The sequence below is a fragment of the Hemicordylus capensis genome, chromosome 1, assembly GCF_027244095.1.
Source record: "Hemicordylus capensis ecotype Gifberg chromosome 1, rHemCap1.1.pri, whole genome shotgun sequence".
NCBI lineage: Eukaryota > Metazoa > Chordata > Lepidosauria > Squamata > Cordylidae > Hemicordylus > Hemicordylus capensis.
Window position 1 is genome coordinate 308407386 of NC_069657.1, and position 16810 is coordinate 308424195.

The 16810-nt window shown below is 44.3% G+C and overlaps 1 protein-coding gene across 7 annotated transcripts in view; it reads right to left on the bottom strand.

The window, feature by feature from the left end:
• Positions 1–3794: 3794 nt before the first annotated feature.
• Positions 3795–16810, bottom strand: part of IMPG1 (interphotoreceptor matrix proteoglycan 1) — a 180081-nt gene continuing 167065 nt past the window's right edge. For 4 of the 7 annotated variants that reach the window (XM_053286948.1, XM_053286946.1, XM_053286944.1 and 1 more), the window contains 3 exons: positions 9795–10005; positions 8034–8201; positions 7469–7930 (listed from right to left, as the gene is read on the bottom strand). In XM_053286948.1, the coding sequence (XP_053142923.1) occupies positions 7690–7930; positions 8034–8201; positions 9795–10005 (620 nt within the window). In that variant the 3' untranslated portion in view covers positions 7469–7689. The other 3 variants (XM_053286947.1, XM_053286950.1, XM_053286951.1) reach the window with 3 other exon arrangements.

Genomic DNA, 16810 nt, shown 5'->3' on the forward strand with positions numbered 1-16810 from the left:
TGAATACAAAAGTGAAAATAGCCTCTGGGGCACTAGTCAGGTTTGAGACCATGCAGCGGGTGAGCTTTCTAGGGATGTGCAGAAAGGTTCACGGTCAGAACGGTCTGGCCACAAACTAGGCCATTCCAAGTGGTCTGAGCTTGGAAAAGAATGCCCTTCAAATGAAGGGCCTGTTCTGAGCTCAGAACAGAATGGCCCCCTTCCAAATCGGAACACTCAAAATGTTCCAGCCGCCATTTTGGACTCCAAAATGGCGCTTTTCTGGCCTCTGTGCACATGTGACAGCCATCTGTGTGGTCAGCATCACCACGCAAATGGCTGTTACATGTACGCAGAGGCCCGAAGAGTGCCATTTTGGAGTCCAAAATGGCACTCATAATATTTTGACTTGGAAAGAGGTTGTTCCATCGGAACTATTGGCTCGATCGCTGATTCTGATGGAACAATCTGGACATTTGTGTTCCATTTAGAGCTTGGAACAGAACGCAAATGCCATTTCATGCACATCCCTAGAGCTTTCTTCAAACTTTTTATTCCTGTGCTTTGGTCCTGACAAAAATGCACCCCACAAATTATTTGTTTCCGGAGGGAAGCTGCTGTTGGCACCAGTGGCAGTTTCCATCCCCAGGCTAATAACAGCTGGGGTGAGCGGGCAGGCATTTTGATTAGGACTTTAGGATTGATTAGGATTATGGCACAGGTTTAAGGAGTAAAAAAAACAACACCCCCCACCTCACTGTGATCATGATCACACACCCTTGTAGCTTCTATTTCTGCTCAAAGAAACACACACACACACACACACACACACACACACACACACACACACACACACACGTAACGATAGGGGGGCAGGCAGGGCACGTGCCCTGGGTGCCACTTGGCAGGGGGCGCCAAAAAGTGCCCCCGCCGATCCCCTGCCTTTGCCAATTTTTGTGTGTGTGTGAGATTTTTTTTTTTTTAGCAGTCCCCCTCCCCCCTCCCCCGGTCCCGGCACGCCCCCCCATTGCTCATCTCCGGCACTGGGCAGCGGCGTCGGCGTGCACCCTGTGCGCCAGCCAGCGAGCGGGGCTTGCTCCGCCTCCAGGGGGCCGGCCTTGCGCGCGTGCCGCCTGGCTGCTTCCTGCAGGAGGAAGGGAAGGAAGGAGGGGGAAAGGCAGGACGCGCCGCTCGCCTCGCCGCCCCGGGAAGCAGCAGCGCGGGGAGCCTGTGGGCGAGAGGCAGCTGTGCGCTTGAATTCAGTGCGCGCCAGCAAACGGCTTGCCAGCCTTTCGCACACGCAGGAACCCCCGGGCACATGCAGAGTCTGGACTCGGAGAGAGGCAGCTATACTGACAGGCTCGAAAAGGGCAGCGGGGCATTCAATGTCTGCGTCCCCAGTCCTCAGAAATCACGGATTGCGCTGTCTCTCGCACACACAGCTGGCTGGCGCACGGGGTGGCTCGTGGCTGTGGTTAGGGTGGCCACTAGAAGGCTGATCAAAAGCAGGGCGAGAGTCTTCCCGTAGAAGAACGCGGCTCGCGAGCGATCTCCTGGTCAGTGTCAACAGTCAACACAGAGGCGGGCTGGCTGGTCAATTTCACGAGGCGCGAAAGGGCACCCAGACAGACACACACGCGTGCGCATTGTGTCTTCCGAGCCGCGACATCACGTGTGTGATGGGGCTGGAGGGGAGGAAAAGAAGCGGATCCCCCTCCCACTTCCCTCGTATAACAGGAGCTTGCAGCAGCTGTGGCCAAAAAAGCCCGCTCCCTTCCCCTGCTTCTCACGTAGGAGACACGCCAAGGGCCATCATCTGAGCCCCCTTTGCCTCAAGCCTGTGTCATCTCTGCGTGAAGCGCAGGCTGGCAGAGGGGATTCTTCCCGCAGGCTCAGAGTGCCTGTGGCAATTAGCCCCGCCTCCTCCTTCCAGCTGTTTCCTTCTCTGTATGGCTTCAAGTAGCATTCCTCCTCCAGCTCCTGCTGGTCCGAAAAACAATACAGGCAAGATAAGATTGAGGCAGCGGGGGCTGGCTGGCTCGCTAGCTAGCTAGGTAGGGTGACAAGGGGAGCGAATTCTCTCTCCCTCCTCTGCGCAATTCCTTCTCGGTTCTTCTTCTTCGCAGTTGGTTTCGGTTAGCGTTTCAAGCGTGTCCTGATTAGCAAAGCAAAAGACGCGGAGAATTGATATGGTAGAGAGAGTCGATCGCTCGCTACCTGGAACGAGGGGGAGGGCTGTTGTGCGAAGGAGGACCAGCCGCAAGAGTCAAAAAAAGAGAGCGAGCGAGCAAGGTTGTCTCTCTCTGCCCACCCATTCCCCCTCCTTTACTGCCCCTTTTGCTGGTGATGGTCACTGCTGTGTGTGCTAGTTTCAAAGTTGTCTTAAGCCCCTCCATCTGCACCATCCCCTTGCCTTGGCTTTAAGCAGGGTAATAGTAAGGACATGTTTCACAAAGCAGAAGAGAGACCCTGTTTGGTCTTTTAATTGGAGGAGCAGTGTTGCCCTACCTTCTGCTATTGTAATAAGGCAATTTCACGGTTTGCCCTGGGCGCCGTTTTCCCTAGTTACGCCTCTGCGCGCGCGCACACACACACACACACACACACACACACACACACACACACACACACCCCAATGGCATGATTAAGGTCATGTCTAGTTTTGTCCTAACTGAAATCCCATTACTTACAATGGGTCTTAGTCATAATTAGCTTTATCTGCCCAGACGGCACTATATCTGCCTGATAGAGGCTTGCATCCAAAGTTACAACTAAAAATCTCTCCCCAACAACCACTGCTGAGAGTTTGGGGGGCCCTGTGAAATGGCATGGCATGTGACACTAGTGGCTGCAGGAGGAGGAGGAAATTGGGAGCAACTTGCAAGAGCAGAGGTTTTAATTTTCAACAATTTTTTTCCTATTGTAAATAAATAAATAAATACTGTCATCCCTTGCCAACTGCTGGTTTCCCCAATCACAGTTTAAGTATTCGCAAATGGGAAATTGTGGCTGGTCTCACCAACTGTGACCCGAATATCCGTGGTTTGGTGATATCTTTTTGCAATTTGGGGGGTGTTTTTCACAATTTTCAGGGCTTGAGTGATTTTCAAGGGATTGGAAGTGGTTTTGCCCCCAAATCAGGGGTGATTCTGGTTTTGCCCCCAGTCAGGGGTGATTCTTCACTCCTCTTACTGTCTCGTGATGGGGGGGGGGAGAATTTGGAGGGAATTTTTTTCCTGTTTTTAATCCCTGCTAACTGAGCAAAGAGGCACCATAACGTGGTGGTGATTCTCTTTATTTAGCAGGGAGAGAGCAACTGGCCCTATCCACCCCCAGCACAGTATCTCCAGTGACTGTTGCTGGTGTCTATCTTATGTTTCTTTTTAGATTGTGAGCCCTTTGGGGACAGGGGACTACTTTATTTATGTATTATTTATTTTTCTATGTAAACCACTTTGAGGACTTTGAAGGGCGGTATATAAATATCTGTCATCATAGTATTTTGTGGTCTTTTTGCAACTACGATTCCCCTAACGCCATTTGCCATTGCTTTCAATGGATCGCCAACTGCAAATTCACCAACCATGAGGTTTTCCCGGAATGGAACCCTCATGGTTGGCAAGGGATGACTTGTAATAAATAGCTGAGACCTGCAAAAGTGCTTTCAGCTGCTAAACAGCTGAAATGTAAACCGCCCTGAGCCATTTTTTGGAAACGCAGCATAGAAATCAGATAGATATAGATAGATAGGCAGGCAGGCAGGCATGGTTGTGGTAAAAAACACACACATATAGATACAATCTCTCTACATACTCTCCAGTTAAATAATTTTATTTTATTGAAATACAAAACATCATCCAGTAAAGATATTTGGTAGTTAATATTTGATGATAAATTATGGTCAAGAACAATTTTCATTATTAAAACCAACATGTAAAAATGATGTATAGTGCTTGACTAATAGAAATTGGTATGAATAAACACATGCAAAAAATAGTTCCAAGATGAATACAATGATCTTAAATTACATAACCAATAGTAGTGCCTAGTGTGCATGTGGTGCGAGATCTCTAAATGTATGCCCTAAAAGTATAATTTAGACTGTGAAACAGTATCTTCGGTTCCATATAGGCTCTCCCAGTGATTTCAAGATGAAATGTACAGATAGACTATTATGCCAGCACTGTAAACACATGTTCTACCTTGGGGGAGTGTTCATCTATAATACAGCATCTACATGCCATATGCCAATATAACTTGGTAGGCAACCTTCTTGACACCACAGTAGATAATTAGCTCAACCTTACATGTATTGATGCTGAGTAGTAAACATGTATGAAAAGCAAATTATTATATTGCTTAGATAAGAGCTAATGCCTAAGTGCACATACATGGATTGTTTGGGGTACCATGGTTACACCCAGAGCAGAAATGCACTTGAAAATTTAAAATGTTTGCTGTTCAGTAAGGAAGAGTGATATTGAATCCTAACAAAATATTGCATCAGCCTATATAAACCTTTTTTCAGTTCTGTCCCTAATGCATCTACTTGAAAACAACTGGCTGGGGGATGAGGAAGTGCACACGAGTTGTGCTTCCTCTTCTGATCACGAGTCTATGCATCTCTCCCGTGTATGTGGGGCTATATACACAATCCTGTGTGTGTGTGTCCCCCGCCCTTGCTCCTGATAGCTGAAGCATTTCTGTTTTAAGAAGAAGTTTTATACATTTAATGTGTGGTGAAACATTTATGAAAGACAAATGACTCAGTATAGATGAGTGTGTGGATTTGTTTTGAAATATGAGGTATGCCTGCATGTTGCTAGTTGAGAAGTCTGGTACATTAACTAATTTGCTACATGACAGTGGTTTGAGGTGGTGTGAAAATGGTAGTTGTATAATCTATTCCTACTATGACAATAGCAAACACATCCCTTTTACTTTAGGAAAAACTGGATCCAATTTGATCTGGATAAAACTGTTTCTAGTTATTTGAGTGGCAATTTTGTTTTATTTTTTTAAAAAATCTGTTGCTGGATGCCATTTGGTTATGCTAGGGCTAAAAACTGACAACCAGCTGTGGTGCTAAATACTGTTAAAGCCCTATTAAAAGCCCTTGAATAACATCTTGATTATTTTCCTGCAGTTACACTTAAAATAGCGTCTATTGCATTACTGACTATTGATTGGCCCAGTAATTTACTGTCCTTTAGTTTTGGGATAGAATTTGCCAGTAATAACACTTTCAGCATCGGCTTCATCAACCAGACCTAAGTGTAAAAATAGCAAAAATATTTATCATATAAACACTGTACATATATTAAATATATTTAGCACTGCCTTCATGATCTGGATATTCTGTAACGAAGTTCAACAGTTCTGCAGAAACCTAGGTGCAGCCTCCTTTATTTTATTTTCTTTAAGCAAAAATAAACACTCCGGTTAAACTGTTCATGTTTTATGGGAAAATATTGGTTGCCTTTAGAGTTGCCTCCCTCCACAAAAACTCCATTTACCCTGAAGAGTGAAGTTGAATAGTGCAAGAGCTCCTCTTGCTGAAAACCTGTGGAGACAAAATACTTGGGAAGTATTTGACCAATATATATTCAAAAGCCATTCAGAAATCTCCCTAAAAACTTAAAATTAATGGAGTGAATATTTTGCTCCATGCTTGTCTTCTGTCAAGGGAAAAACTTGAGCTATATTTTAACAGAGTCAATTCAAAGGTGGTTTTTTTTTTAAGGTAGCACAGCTTCCTCACATTGAGGAGCTAAAATTGTATTGGAGCACAGAGGTGATACGTCACCGTCACAACCCTCCGTGGTAGGTTAGACTGATAAATAGTATGGGCAGCTTCTGACAACTCTGATGCTCAAAGTACTTAGGAACAAAACAAGAAGGAACAAAAATCATCCTAATAACTTCACATTGGCCCAGGAAACTATGGATTTGATAATGCTGTTCATCTAAGATATTGGCAACTTTCAGACCAGATCGCTCTCATCAGGCTCTGGTGCCGCACCTCACGTATGGTAGCTGTACAACACTAGCTGAAGCATTTAGGATATTCTAGGTGCTTGGCGCTCTGCTGGCTTCTAGGAGGCAGACTGCCAATCTGTGGCATAACTTCCAAGGCCTACTTGGACTGTTTTACAGAAAGAAAGAAAAGATTTCAGGCTCTAAGGACATGAAGTATATCCTAAAGTTTTTGCAGGATGGCTTCAACAGGGGCCTTGGTACTAGCATTCTGAAATGCCAAGACATGATATTTCTAGTGGCCATCACTTCAGCTGGGCGGGTTTCTGAGTTGGGGCCCTTTTCCTCTAAATTTGAGCTATGTATCATTCCCACTGTTCCAGTCAGCCTTGCCTCTTTCATTGAGAGGAGCAATCACAGAGAATGTCCTCTTTCCTCTCCCCTGAACAGGAATTTCATTTTTATCAACAGAAATTACATTTCTGTAAGAAAAGTAAGAAATTACATTTTTATCAAGAGAGAACGAAAGGTTTATTATAAAGTTTACATCATGCCCTTTTCTGTCCAATAGAAATGCAAGACTGTGGGTTAATACTAACAACTTTTCTGAAGCATCACATTTTAAAAAATATTAAGGTAGAAAGCAGCAGATCGTAAGCTTAATACAGACCTAGTGCCTGGCATGATGTGCAGTTGTAGGGTGCCTTCAGCATCCTTGCACTGAAGGCCACGTGTGGAGTGGCCTGGGCACAGAGCAGGAGGGGGAGTGACTCCCCCCGCTTCCTGGCTGCAAAAGCTCTTTCCATCTGCATAAACCTGTTCCTGCGGGTCACATAGCCCCCAGGAACAGATCTATGCAAGTGGAAAGGGCTTTTGCAGTGAGGGGAGAGATACAAAATCATTCCTTACTTCTCCGCCATGCCCAATCTACTGTGCAAGTCGCCAAAGGCTTCCAGCGGACTCGCAGCCCTTCTGCTGCTGCCCTACAGGTGCTCATCACACCAGCCGGTACATTCAAACACTGGTCAAGCCAAAGGCCTTCAGGTGGCATCAAGACACTGTCTGGGATAAATCTCCGATATCCAGACAGCCCTCCATGGGCAAAGAGTTCCACAACTTAAGTGTCAGAAGGCTCTTTCATGCATCACTACCAATCACACCTCATCTCACATGGTGGCAGGATATGCAGAAGGGAAAAGGTGGTTCTAGGTTGCCTGCTCCCAAGCCATTTAGGGCTTTGAAAGTGATTAGCCAGTGCTTTCAGTTGAGCCCAGAAATGGACTGGAAGCCAGTGAAGCTGTTATAAAAATAGGCGCTACATGCACCAGAACAATGACTGGACTTTTTAAAAAACTTGCAAATATAAAATTAAACTGTGTTTCCAGTCATTATCGAGAACAGACACAACTATTTGCACAAAATCACAAACCTTTATCCCCACTGGCTGTTGCCGGGATTCCAGAGCTTCAGACACTAACTTGTCATTCTTTGCTTTGCATCTGGTGGTCTGCAATGGAAAACAGTTATGCATTTTTGTTGCTTACAGTACAAGCCATGAGACCCCAGAAGCTAGAATAGACATACTGTGCAGAAGTTCTGTGAAATGCTCTTCTCTAATTGAACATTCCGGTTTTGAAGCTGCTACAGAGATACAAATTACATTGACAGTGGAAATTAGTACTTTTAGTCCTGGAGCACTGAAACTAAGATGGTTGATGGTTAATAATGGAATTGTTACAATGCAAAGAAGATCTGTTTTGAGGAGGAATGTGGTATATTTGCATGCACTTTACCTCCATACCCTGTTCCGTTTTCATGTTTTTGTAATGTTCCTTGATCACTGCTCTCTGAAGAACTGACACAAGCACTTACACTACGTGACCCACGGCAAAAACTACTGATGGGCTCATCGTGATCAAAAGCAGGATTAATTCTTACAGCATTCTCTGCGTTGCATTGGCTGAGGGGAGGGCCTCTATAAGGGAGAACATGTTTGCTTATGGTCAGACTTTGTTTGCAGCTTTAGAAGCTAACATTGTGAAGAAAAACATGAACACGTGAAGGACTGAGTGGCTTACTCCAGATTAATCTTGTGTTTGCATTTTCTTCTTAGCTTAATAATTAAAGTCACGAGAAGAAAAATGAGGCATAATAAACCAAGCATCACAGCTTTGGAAATGATGGATCGGGTAGGTGGTGGAGCATATTTTGCACAGCGCTCGCCTCTGTTTCTACGTACTGGGCATCTAAAAGGTGGAGGGAGAGGGAAGCAAAGCAGTATATATGTCAATGACAAACCAAGAGCAAACTCCTCCAGAAATCACCCCACCTGTATCCATGAACACCTTTCAAATTGTGTGTGTCTTGCAAACAAGTGAGAGTTGTTTTCAGGTGAAAATAACTGTCATGACCAATTATGTGAACAAATGAGATTAGCGCTCTTCACACTCATGCCAATGAATATAAAACCATTCAACAATCTTCCTCTTCCAAGAGAAAGCGTCAGTGGATCCGAGTCACATTCAGAATTTGATTATTTGGGGCCTAGTGCTTCACTCAGAGCTGAGTTGCTGACATATGAGAAACTGCATTACATTACCTTCCAGCCAATGTTCCTCAACTCATTTTTCTTGCATGCACAGAGTACATGCAATTACCAGGATTGTGATGGCACTTTTTGGAGCCATATGATAGTGGGCATTGCATCACTCACGGTATAAAGTGGCTGTTTTCCGAATGAATGCCCTTCAGGTTTATATTTCACACAGTTTCCTATATGGAAATATTGTATGGGTCTGGCCACCACAATGTGCACAGTGGAGTCCCAGATACTGGCCTTCTGGCACTCAATGTATCAATACTCTGGACTTGTGGAAGAGCCTACAGAGAATAACTTGTAGAATAACTTTCCCAGACATGGTTTAGATGATCAAGGGGAAATTGCCATTCTCAAAGTAGTACAACGTAGGAGCTTGTATTTCCCTTCCTCTCTCAATAGCAGTTATTAATGTAATTATTTTTAAATTTATCTCGTTTAAAATAAATCTTTTATTCATACATACACACCCACACCCCACAATGTGGCTCCAACTTTCTTGGGCATGGGTTCTCCATACTGGCTTGCTGAGATGACAGAAGGTTTACCAGTCAGTGACTTGCATAATGTTCCATGGTCATTTTGCACACTGCAGGAGCTGCTGCATGTTCCTAACACACCGTCCATAGCATTGTGCAAGAGCACTATTTCACAAATGGCAGAAATTGTGTGAATGCAGTTGGAAAATTGTACATCCATTATTTCCAATGGCTGTACCATTCATGCCACTTTGGACATTCACACAAGCACTTTTGCGCATGGACCGTGTGTTCTTGTGGTGCACAAAATGGCCACAGGATGCCACGCACTATAGAAGCCAATACGTATCAAATATGCCATGTGACAATTGCTGGCTAACATGTCTTCTATTTATGCCTACATCTAAACAAAATATCAGATCCACCATGTGGTGTACCCATCACATGTGATGTTCAGAATATGATGGGTTGCTTAACTGCTTCCAGTACAAAAAGGTTTCATTAGAGCCCTCTCTACCTTTCCCTGCTGTGTTGCATGAGGTGGATTTTGGCTCATGGCCAATTTTGTGAGGATAAAATTCAACAGCACAGTATAAAGAGAAGTCCTTAATTATGTACATATGCACATACCATAGGTCCATCTAGCCCAGAAAAGTGTCTATAGCATTTTATCATACGGTTTTGCAATATATTCCCATTGTATCTGTTCAAATCCTACAGTAGCATCATTGTGGAGTAATAATGTTTACAGTAGTTTTACCTACCTACAGACTGCTCCTCTTCCTGGAACTAGTTCACACTTGCCACCATTAACACACAAGTCGGGCTCAAGCTCACACAGACTACGACATGGCAGCCCGTCTTTTCTTACGTAACCCGGTTTGCAAAGACAATCAGCCTCTTTTGTCCACTCGTTCTTTATGCACTGTGAAAATTCGTCACATGCCATGAACTTGCAAGGGTCCGCTTGATCAGCTGTAATAGGAGGGAAACATCTTTTTCAATGGATTCAGTGAGGCAGTGCCACAATGTACTTGGCAAAAAGCTGCGGTAGCTAGAAAGGATGAAAGGGGGTCACCAGAGCTACACACCAACACCACAGCATCCATAATTAAACCGTATCTGAAAAGAAACCAAAGGCAAATCCCTTCATTTTGCTTGCATAAGCTGCAATGATCTTTTTCCTGAAGGAATCTGGTTTTCCCCCTAGCTATCCTACTTTCCTGCCTGATTGAATTCTTCTGTTTACTTTCTGAGAAACAGAGGGGAGAATATAGGCTGGCATTATCTAGTTTCTGTCTCCACAAGGTTGAAGTTTAACTTCAACTCATCTGATGTCATTACAATTTGCATTTTCCTGTGCTCACCAGCCAATGAGATAGAATGTGATGGAGAAATACACACTGGAATTACATCAAGACCCATGGCAAACTGAACAAACCACTGTGAAGTGGAAGGAACTCAGCATACGATCTCTATTTATTAACTGAAGTTTTATACCACCTAGCCCAATGGTTCTAGGTGGTTCAAATAGATAAAAACAACGAAAATAATGTGGCAACAGCCCAGAGTTCTTTGGAACATGTAGTTTCACCAGAGTTCTGCCAAAATGTAGAGTGCACATTTAGTGGATATAATGGGTAGTATTAGTTCCTCAGACATGCCACAAATATTATCTTCTTTTAAAATTATAGGACATAATAAAACAACCCTACCAATTTCAGCTTGTTAGTTATGTTTTATTCTTAGCATTGTTCTAGTAATCAGATTCTTGTACACATTTCACAGGTTGCTTTTACGTTCGTGTGACTTGAACTCAATAAGCATTAGTTCAAGGGTAGTTACTACTACTACCACCATCATGTGTCTATACTGTTAAAGCCAACTGTACAGCCAACAGTTAAAGCTAACTACTTTAAAGGATATTCTGAAAAGTCAAAATGATCTCTCAAAACAAAACTCAAAGCCCACAAAAGTGAATACAGGCATTTACCAGACTGTGATGCTATGTAGATATTTCCATAGACTCCATGCTGTCTGTCAAATTCTACACTACTATTGTGTCACAGAATAAAATTCATGTCCACTATACTTTGCCTATTGACAAAAAGCTCATTTTCCTGGAATTAATTCACATTTGCCACTCTCAACAGATACGTCAAGGACAAATCTTAAAATGCTAACACAAGAGAATCAAATGCTTAGATGAAGGCTGGAGGAATAAATGGCTCGATATCAGTGCACTCCCACGAAATTAAGGGGTTGCAGTGAATAATACATGAATGCAGGTTAAAAAAAATGCAGCACAAATGCTTAGGCTGTATTCCAGGATTTATAAAGCAGTACTAGAATTATGTGCAGCACTGGCAAGAACTCAATTGGACGCACACATGCAGCACTAGTTAGGATGTCGAGCCCCGAAAGCAAGGCATACTTTGATCAGGGAGCAGCTCCAACATCTCTTTAAATGCTAGGGCTCAACTACAGAAGCAGTCGTGAGAAGAAGAGTCATTGTGTGCATACGCAGAATGGCTTTTTGTCATAACTAAGTAATTGTACCAGCAGTCACTTACTGGTTGCCAAGTGAGAAGCTACTGTGTGACTTCCAGCCCTCTCAATTAAGTACTACCTGGAAACTAGGATGGAGCAAGGGAGAGATTAATACACTAGCAAAAACAGGATCCCTCTTTTCACACATCAGTCTCCTTTCAAATATTTCAGTCTCCCTTCCTTAAAGCTGGATGCAAAAAATCTTCTGCACTCACTAACTGAGGTAGTAGAGAAACAACACTGATTCTCTCTGATTCTCTCCAATCAGTGGCCTACACCTAGACTAATAATAATAAACTTATTTTAATGAACTTTAAAAGGAAGTGCCAGTGCTAAAGCCACCTAATGGCACAATGGGGAAATGGCTTGACTACCAAGCCAGGGGTTGCGGGTTCGAATCCCCACTGGTATATATCAGGCAGCAGTGATAGAGGAAGATGCTGAAAGGCATCATCTCATACTGCGCAGGAGACGGCAATGGTCAATCCCTCCTGTATTCAACCAAAGAATCAAATTACAGAGCTCTGTGGGTGCCAGGAGTCGACACCGACTCGATGGCTCACTTTACCAGTGCTAAGGGAGAAGTATTTTGTAACCCCAATGCTTCTGAAGTGTTCCAGACTAACACTGCACTGAAGTGTGTGTGTGTGTGTGTGTGTAAGTAACTTCAACAGCCTCTTCTTCCCCTAGGAGCACTCTGCACCACCCAAAAGTAAGTCTCTGAGAGCTGCACAACCATCAGGGACATATTTTCAGGTGACATGAGAGCTTCGGGGGGGGGGAGGTTGTTGGAATTTGCCCTCTTCTGCTGCAAGAGTGCTAGAGCTGAGTGAGTTGAACACTTCAGAAGCACCAATGCTTGTCCTGTAGCACCAGTGCTTTGTTAGTGTGGATGTCAGCCAGTATTTCTACCTAGTCCCATCAGTGGACAAGCCCCAAGCTTTTTCTATTTTTCTTCTTCATTGTGATTCTCAAATGGTTCATTTATTGATGTGCTATTTGTAATTTTTGCCAATGTTTTCTTGAAATGTGTCTGTCTTTCTGCAGTAGATATTCAGGGTGTCTGTTGAACCAACTAATAGCTTTTATAGGCTTTTAGGAATAAGAGCAAATATATGATAGCACTGTTTCCACTAGATGGCTCTCAGTTTCAAAAATTCAAGTGTTTCATTTTAAATTGGTAACTGGACTTTGGACCTGCAGGATTTTGAGCTGACAGACTTCTGAATCAGGAATGACAAAAGTGAACATGAACGAGAATTGTAAACTTATCTAAGAGCCACATGGCTTCTGTTATTTTTTGTACAAATTACACATGTAGCACATCAGTTTTTCAGAGTGCATGGTTGGAGGGGACATAAATTTTTTCCTTCCATGTATTTTAATGTGAGGGACTAGCTTCTTGCTCACCACTAGTATAATTTCTAAGGAGACTATTCTTCCACATGGACACTGACTTGATATATTGTTTGCCATCAGATAACATCTACATCTTAGAAAAGCCCAATGTAAGAACCTGCCTAAAGTTAAATATGAGAAAAACATACTTTATGCTTAGAATATGAAGAGGCTATTCACACGGCCGAATGGGTAGACTGGCGGTGGGGATGAATTTGCCAACTTACCTCTTCCCACCCCAGATGAACAACAGAATGTACTTCAGGGAGTGCATCTTGCACTCCCAGATGATCCGTACTGCTCCAAGCAGTGTGGATCTCCAGAAACCAGGACGTGTCCTGGCCTCTGGATATCCCACAATGCACCACACAATGGGTGGAGTGCATCGGAGAAATCCCCCAGGAGTGGGCACTCTAGGCACCCAACTCTGTGCATGCTCAGGCTGCACACAGTTTTAAACCCACACAATCCTGGTGCCAGGGTTAAGGGTGTGCTTTACCCTGACTAAAGGCAGGGGTAAAAAGTAGGGTAAGGTGGGTGGGCAACACCAGGATCCACATAGATCCTGGCCTGCCCTAGCCTAGGTTAGGCTGCTCATGAGAATAGGCTTGAAATGAGGATAAATATGTGGGATAGAATGGGACATGAGATGCCTAAGATAGTATGTGACAATCCATTAACACGTCTTTATGAGGCATGTTCAGCAGCAGTTCACTGTAGTGTGCCCAATGCCATGCCTAGTTTTCTTCTTATGCAAAATAAATAACTATGACCATAACTATATGTTCTAAATATGGGAACAAGGGATGAAAGAGGAAGAAAACCTCTAAGGTGCACAAGGTATCATCTGTTCTGCACAACGGATTTCAAGTGAAAATTTCTAAGAGGGGCACTGTAGAAAATCCTGTTTTCATCTCAAGCTCTACTGCAAATAGGTTCTTAAAAATAAGAACTTGAAGTAGCCAATTTATACCTCTATACCACCAATGAATTAAAAAAACACAAACCACAGGATAATTTCTATTGTGAGGTGATAAGTTTCACAGGCATGACTGAGGAATTCACTTTGTTAACACTGAAAAGGTACTCTCATGAACTTTTGGAAATGGCTAGAGAAGGGACAACTTTATACTGCATTCAACAACAACAACAACAACAACAGCAACAATTTATATACTGCTTTTCAACAAAAAGCAGTTTACATAGAGAAATAATAAATAAATAAGATGGATCCCTGTCCCAAAGGGCTCACAATGCAAAAAGAAATGTAGGACAGACAGCAACAGTCACGAGAGATAATATGCTGGAGGTCTTGTAACTCTGAACTGCCAACATTCAAACAAGGACTTATCAATGGGGACCCCATTCTAAAAACTCAGATAAGCTATCCTGTGGAAACAAGACATTGGCTCCATTTCTATGTAATGCCAAAGTGGAGTTGAATGGGGCAGAGGTTGGAATTTGTGTATGTCCAACTGCATGGAACGTTGGTTTCGCAGCAAAAGCAACCTGCGGTTTCCCTTGCCAAACTCCAGTTTGAACTTTTGGATTGCAGTGAGTTTTGCTGCTCCAACCTGATGTTTGAAGGCGACAGCATTATGTCCAAATGCTGACGCTGCCATAACCGCAGTTTTGTGCTGTTTCTGGAACCAAAGTCATAGAGAGGGCAGCCCAGACCGACCCAGGAATGTGTCCACTCCATGTCAGCCGCACTTCTCACTAGCCACCTCTCTAAGCACTTGCCCCGCCCTCTGTCTCCATGCACCTCAAGCCATTTCCCAGCAATAGGGATGCCACCTTGTCCCATTGTAAACTTCTAAGCCTGTCAAAGGGAAAAGTTACACTGGGGGATGCCTGCTTTCCACTGAGCTTCTTGCACCCCCTCTGGCAACCAGAAGAGAAAGGGTACAGGATGGCAAGATGGGCACTATGTGTTTTGTTCACCAAAAATAAATCGATAAGAAAAGTATGTTCACAAGCACATGCAGCCATGGTGGCACCATAAACTGGGCAACCTGATTAGATCGCTGCAAAGAAAACATATGGCAGGGCAGCAATACCTGGGGTCAGCTTTAAAAGGCAGCCCCACTCAGGAATTATTCAATGGCTCTGCTCTGTTTTTTGCACAATAAAGTTGGGGAAGGGGGACCCAGCCCCTTCCCCCTGGGTAAAATTAAAACTGTAAACTGCCCTGAGCCATTTTGGAAGGACGGTATACAAATCAAATAAAAAATAAATAAATAGATAAATAAATAAATAAATAAATAAAAGCATGCATTCACTGGTGTTACTCATGAGAAGAACCATCCAGCAGGAGCAGGATTGCCACCATTCACAGGAGAGATTCCTCCTATGTGATGAGGACGGATGCTGCTCCAGAGCAGACCGCTCTCTTATGAGAGTGAAAGGCCACAGAGAGACCCATACACCCCCTCTTAATTCTGGGGGTGCACAGGGATGGGGGTGAATAGTTAATAATATGTGATGAGGCCCTTTCTCCCAAGGACCACGCTCTCATGAGAGTGAAAGGCCATGGAGACACACATGCGGGCTGGATGGCAGATGGCGCCCAGTCTGGTTGCCCTACACAAGCAAGCTGCAGGGATGGATACCTCAGCAACGCCTTTCCCAATCTTGGCCACTGCTGTGATGAAGCAATCCAAGCAGTCCCTCTGCCATCCATTGGTACATAGCCATGCTCGTTTCCCCCCGGTGTGGCAACCCTACTTTCCTGGGCTTGCTAATAATCAGCTTTCCCCTCTGCTCCGGTTCCCTGCAACGGCTGATCTGCATACTTCCCAGCGCCAGTCCAAACCTGGAAAATTTGAATACAAGTAAAGATCTGTTTCCCTCTGCTTCCCTAATCTGCCCACATGGTGCCACCCAGACATATGGAGTGGCCACTACTCCTTGAGAATATGAAAGGAGGTGGTCATGGTGTACATGCTCTATTATTTACCACAAGGAACAGGGGCCCCACATAAGGGGAGGCCAACCTTAAGTGGTGCAGAGGGGAAATGCTTGACTAACAAGCAGAAGGTTGCTGGTTTGAATCCCCACTGCTACTATATCAGGCAGTAGTGATATAGGAAGATGCTGAAAGACATGATCTCATACTGTGCGAGAGGAGGCAATGGTGAACCCTTCCTGTATTCTACCAAAGACAACCACAGGGCTCTGTGGGCGCCAGGAGTCGAAACTTACTTGATGGCACACTTTACCTTTTACCTCATGAGAGCACAGTCGACAGAAGGCCGAAGTTTACAGAGCCTCTGGTCCTCCCCAGTGGACTGGCCCTCGCATGAGAGGGCTAATCCCTGGTCTGCAAGGCAACCTAGGAAGTAACAGATCCCTTCCTGGAGTAACAGAAAAATAGTGCCCCCCTGCATCCCACCATTGCCAGCCATTGTGCTCGTGCAAGACTGTTTTGGTGAGGGGCTCTTACGAGGGCGGAGGTACAACTGATGACAGGATAAGGGCTTCAATGCCATTTAAAGGGATTTAAATGCTCTTTCCCTGCCAAAGGCGGGTGGTCAATTCCAAAAAGGCATGATCATGCTTGGCATGCCCCCATGAAGATCGTGGACCATGGCTCCTGCCCTGCAGACGTTCTGACACCTTGCCCACAGTCTAGCTAGGTGAGCACTACAGAGCTTGCTGGGATGCAGCCTTGGCAGACCAGGAAAAGGGAGCGGCTCCCCGACCCTGAAACCAGGAGTTGCCGCGTGATGGTTGGTTGAATGTTTGCGATGCGATCCACAGTTACAAAAATTAACCTAGGGTTCGTCTACCCATGCTTTGCTGTTAAGTGTGAATGTGGCCATTATGTTCT